At 46.5% G+C, this 5,117-nt stretch overlaps 1 protein-coding gene across 1 annotated transcript in view; it reads left to right on the top strand.

Annotated features, from left to right (window-relative positions):
• SDR16C5 (short chain dehydrogenase/reductase family 16C member 5) overlaps nucleotides 1–3,596 on the top strand; it is an 11,022-nt gene extending 7,426 nt beyond the window's left edge. The window contains 3 exon segments of the mRNA XM_007464044.1: nucleotides 848–992; nucleotides 1,865–1,990; nucleotides 3,294–3,596. Of these exon segments, the coding sequence (XP_007464106.1) occupies nucleotides 848–992; nucleotides 1,865–1,990; nucleotides 3,294–3,387 (365 nt within the window). The 3' untranslated portion in view covers nucleotides 3,388–3,596.
• The last annotated feature ends 1,521 nt before the right edge of the window (nucleotides 3,597–5,117 follow it).

The following is a 5,117-nucleotide window of genomic DNA, read 5'->3' as shown; positions in this document are numbered from 1 at the left end:
CCCCCCCCCCCCCCCCGCCCCTTCTTCTGTCGGCTTTCCCACTGTCTTGGGCAGCAGCGGGCCCCCACCAGCCCACACCTGGCACGTGTAGCCTGGATCTTGCCAGCTGGAGGAGCTGCTTCCCACCGGAGCCAGGAGGTGTGCATCGTGTGAGGCAGAGGAAAGGATGAGTCCACCTAAACTCCTGTTCTCCCCACGTTTCCATTTAGCAAATTGAATATTCAGGTGTTTACTTGAAGTGAGTGTACCTGAGGACAGCTCAAAACTGACACAAATACCAGTTTCCCTCCCCCTGCACTTGAAGATAACTTGAGCAGTTGAGGCGGAAGGGACAGAGTCCTTTGTTTTTCTTCTGGAAGTGGAAGAATTAGAGTTGGAAGAAAATTTGATCTGAGTATCATGGCCCACACTGATCTCCATTGCCTAGACTCCCACTTGACCTATTATTTTATTTCTCCTTTTGTGTGTCTTCCTGCCCCGATTGGGCTGCAGTTCTTTGGGACAGGGACAGGATGCACATCTTGTGCCCCGTGTCATGGCTGGCAGAGTGTCTGACCATCACTAACACGGGAGTGAAGGCCAGCTGTGTGACGTGCCCCTCAGGAGGCTCCCCGCAGCCCTGCTTCTCCGCGAATCCACGTGGTCATTGTAATCTGACCTTCAGGTGACCGTGGTCCTTCCCGCTCACTCCTCGCCCCTTCCAGGTGGAGCAGACCAAGATCATACAGAATAAGAACTCTGAAATTGCCGTCCCGTTCTCTGTTGATATTCGTGTTACGAGGAAACCTTAATGTAATGACATTTAAAAACTTTACGCTATACATTAGCTTCGTTTGTCTTTTTTCAGATTATTGTGCAAGTAAATTTGCAGCCTTTGGATTTGCTGAATCGGTATTTATGGAAACATTTGCCAAGAAACAAAACGGGATCAAAACCACTATTGTGTGCCCATTTTTTATAAATACTGGAATGTTTGACGGTTGTACTACTGGGTAAGCATGTCCTCTGATTTCAAAGAAACCATGTTTTGAAAAATGATTGGCCATCCATTTTATTTTGTTCTATCTGTTTTCTAAAGTTGTTTAAAAAGATTTTTCCAGCATGCAGCCTGATTTATAAATGGTTTCAGAATTCCCTTCCTCAAATGCGGTTGTGTTTAAGATACTGGGTTTAATAAGCAATGGGTTATCAAGGCTGTACCCAGGTTGCAGCCACCCTGTGGCCCAGACCTCCTCCCCCATCTCCTCGGCACTCCCATCGCACCCCCTTTCTGCCACCTGACTCCATCCTGCCTTCTCCCTGATTCCACAGAAGGACCAGAAATTGTTGAAGGGGCATAAATACCCAGTCTGCACTCATGAGATGACAGGCAGGTAGTTTTCTTTTCTTTCTCTTTTTGTTTTTTTTTTTGTTAAATATTTATTTATTTATGTATTTGGCTGCGCCGGGTCTTAGTTGCGGCATGCATGTGGGATCTAGTTCCCTGACCAGGGATCAAACCCGGGCCCCCTGCACTGGGAGCACGGAGTCTTACCCCCTGGACTCCCAGGGAAGTCCCAGCAGTGATTTCTCAAAGACTTGCTTTACAACATTTAGACCATTCATTTAATATGGTTTCACATATGTGCATATTGTAACATCAGTGTATTAAGTAGAATCATTTTCCATTTCGAATCCTAGTTATGCGATTATTTGCCAGGTAGATAATAAGGAAGTAAGTATAGAAAAAGATCAAATCTGGCAGGGAAAGAAGCAAATAAATGATAATGTCTTACAACTGTTTTATCCTATTTTTAAGAATTGCTTTTATTAATTTCTTAATATACGGCTTTTTTTTTTTTTTTTTTTTTTTTTGACCCCCTAGCTGTCCTTTTCTGTTACCGATTCTGGAACCAGAATATGCAGTCAGGAAGATAGTAGATGCTATTCTGCAAGAAAAAGCGTACTTATATATGCCAAGGTTTATATACTTCATAGTGTTTTTAAAAAGGTAACAGTATCTGCTTCTATTACTTCTGTAATGTGTCAATCGTATCAACTGGATCGTAACAATCAAATTACTCCAGATCCTACAGAGGGGAGCCACTTAAAAAATATCTGTTAAATGAATGGATTTTGATCCCTTGATTGTTCCCATTTGCTGACACAATCTCAAATTTGCATACTTGCGGTGCTTCCCATGAGTCAGAAAATGGAGGTTACGTTTACTTTCATAGGCTGTTAGTTCTGGGCCCAGTTGGGGAGCTATATCTGCATAGGTCCTGAGAAGCCTTTGGAAACCCAAAGAAGTTCAGTGACAGGGAACCACACTCCTTCAAATATCCACTCAATCATCATTAGAGTGGCTAGTGTGTGCCACGCTCTGTTGGCCATCCCAGGATCTGGGGTACAGCAAAGAACAAGAGAGACAAGAGTCCCTGCTCTCATTGGAGATTCTCTTCTCGGGGGGCTGGTGGAGGGGACAAACAAACAAGAAAGTAAAGTAAAAGAAAGATATTCTGGGTGGTCATAAGTGCTATGAAGGAGATACAAAGCAGGAGAAGTTAATCCCAGAGCGAGAGGTGGAAGAGTGCACGCCAGGATTTCATTGTCAGTAAGGTCCGCACGGGCGTCTCATGGAGGCGGGTAACGTTTGACGAGAGACCTGAAGCCGGGGAGGGCAGGAACCACCTGGATATCTTGGGCTGCCCTCGGAGATACAATGAGCACGGGCCCCTTTTCTTCACCCCACTGCCAGGACAAGTCTCCGGTTTGTTTACTGTACCTCTCCTCACCCTGCTGTGTGGACATCTGGATGGACGGGGTCAGGGTGTCAGGAGGGGTGAGCAGGGTGGAGAAGATAGACGGTCGTAGTTGTGGGTCACACGCCAGAGCTCGGAGGAGCTGCTGCATCTAACCTCCCAGTGGTCCCAGAAAGAAAGAGCGTTGACCTCTTTTGACAGTGGAAGGAACTGAGTCTCCAGAGGCCAGTAACACTGCGGGTGACAGAACTGGGATGCAAGCCAGGCTCACGACTCCACAGGACTTCACCGCTTCCTGTCCATCGTTACAGAGTGTAGTGAGGCCCTGGAGGCTGAATAGTGTAAATAAAGCAAGGAGAGATACAGAGACCCTGGGCCAGTGTCCTCCCACGTGGTGGACAAGCCCCGAGTGACCATGAGGCAGGGACATTCAGGTGGGCGTGTGCGAATGAGTTCTTCTGCAACAACTCAGTGGCCCTGCTTTTCAGCGGAGCCAGTAAAGATGCTTTCATGAATTATAACCAGGAAAGTTCACTCTTGTGTTCTCTTTAGTTTCTTGCCCCTCAAGCTTGGAATGCTTTTGGCTGAGTATATGGGTGTCTTTAAATCAATGGATGGCTTCTCTGGCCATAAGAAGAGAGACTAAAGACCAACTCTGGCTGATGTCACCTGATACCCAAAGCTACGTAACGTCTGTTTCAACGAAGAAGGTATCTTTGTCCGACAGAACGTGTCTGGAAACCACAAGTTCTTCATCTGCTGCCCGGACTAGTATTTGCAACCAATGCCATTGAAAATAATGTTGCGTACTGCTTTTCTGTTGAGTTTTTTAAATTAAAAAAAAAAAAAAAATCCCATTTTTGTCATTTGCTTGCAACAGATGTGAAAGGGAGATAATCCTCTCTCTCGTGAACTGCCTTTCGCTTTGGTCTTTGGGGAGGCGGCTCAAATGGGGCTGGCTGTGGCTGAGCCCGCGCTGGGCAGCGGAGATGAGGGCTGATGGGTGAGCGCTGAACTGGGTGCCCTCTCTCCAGAGGACACAGAGCTCCGGATTCCCCCTTGCCCTGCTCTCAGCCCTGGCCTTGTTGGAACTGTGCCACCTGGTGTAGAAAGGCCAGCCTCCCACGTCCCCCTCTGCACAGTAGCCACACAGATGCTTTGCTTCTGCAGCCCTGGGTGTCCTGCTGAGGGTGCACCAGGGCCACTGCGTCAGGAGCCTCTTCCTGCACATCCCCTGGGTGCCCCGAGGGGCAGTGGTTCTAGACCACGCTCTAAATAGGGTCACATTTCTTTCCTAGAAGAGATTCAAGAATGGTTGCTTCCTACCCTGAAGAGATGATATTCTACTGAGTTAGATGACCTGTTCCCTGTTAAGCCAGAAATCATATTCATGTGGGTAATTTCAAGTGCTTCATTTAGTATTTCAAGTTGGGGTCCTTGTGAGCTATTTTTATCACAGAATGAACAATTTTATCCATTTGCATTCCTCAGGGCTGCCTTCATTTCAGCTCTATTGTATGCCTACAGTTTAATCAACTGGCCAACCCTTTTCACGCTTTGGAGATTAACTATAAAAGCAAGATTAAGAGAAACACGTTAATTACCGTATCCCTGGAGCTCCTTCCCAGGCTGGTGGGAGCACCTACCTTGCAAGAGAAAGAGCAGCCTTTGTCTCTTCCCATCCTTTGGTGGAGCGCGGGAAGGGATGAGAAGTATCCTGGAAGACCCTGTGAGAGTCAAAAGAAATGAGAGTTTGAGTATCTTGGGGGTAAGATTCTCTTAGAGGAGCAACCATCTCAGGGAATGCGGCGTCTGGGATTCACTGTGGACTGATTTCTCTTGAGCTTCCTGCATGGCTCCAACAGCTCCGCCCCTGTATTTCCTGTCCCTTCAGAAAGCCTTTTAAAAACTCCTTTTGTGATCCTAAAAACGATAGCCCATATTAACGCGCCTGGCACGAAGCTAAGCGCTTTACACACGTTATTTCATTAAACCAGAATCACAAAGGTATTTGGCGTACGCCGAAGCAGAAAAAGTGTTTTATTTCCTCCTCAACCAGAGACGTGCATTCAGAGGATCAAAGGCCCGCTTACACCAACCAACTCATGTTCCAAATCCTTGGTTAACAAGGTTAATTAAGAGAGAGGCACAATATTGCTCCTATATTACAATTCCAAAAGCGTATATTCTAGGGGCCTATCTGTTTAGTTGAAGAATAAAGAAGAGACTCTCAGGGGATTTTGTAGAACAAAGGTCTGAGGCAGAGTGGGCACCATCACATCATAACAGCGTTAACAGCAATTATTTCTAATTGGAGTGCATCTTGGCTGGACGACTACAAAGGCCTGAAATTTAATTGTGGTTTTACAGTACCCG

Source organism: Lipotes vexillifer, unplaced genomic scaffold, assembly GCF_000442215.2.
Source record: "Lipotes vexillifer unplaced genomic scaffold, Lipotes_vexillifer_v1.1 scaffold69, whole genome shotgun sequence".
Classification (NCBI taxonomy): Eukaryota; Metazoa; Chordata; class Mammalia; order Artiodactyla; family Lipotidae; genus Lipotes; species Lipotes vexillifer.
Note: the sequence above shows the minus strand (reverse complement) of the source record. Positions and strands in the feature narration are given on the sequence as shown.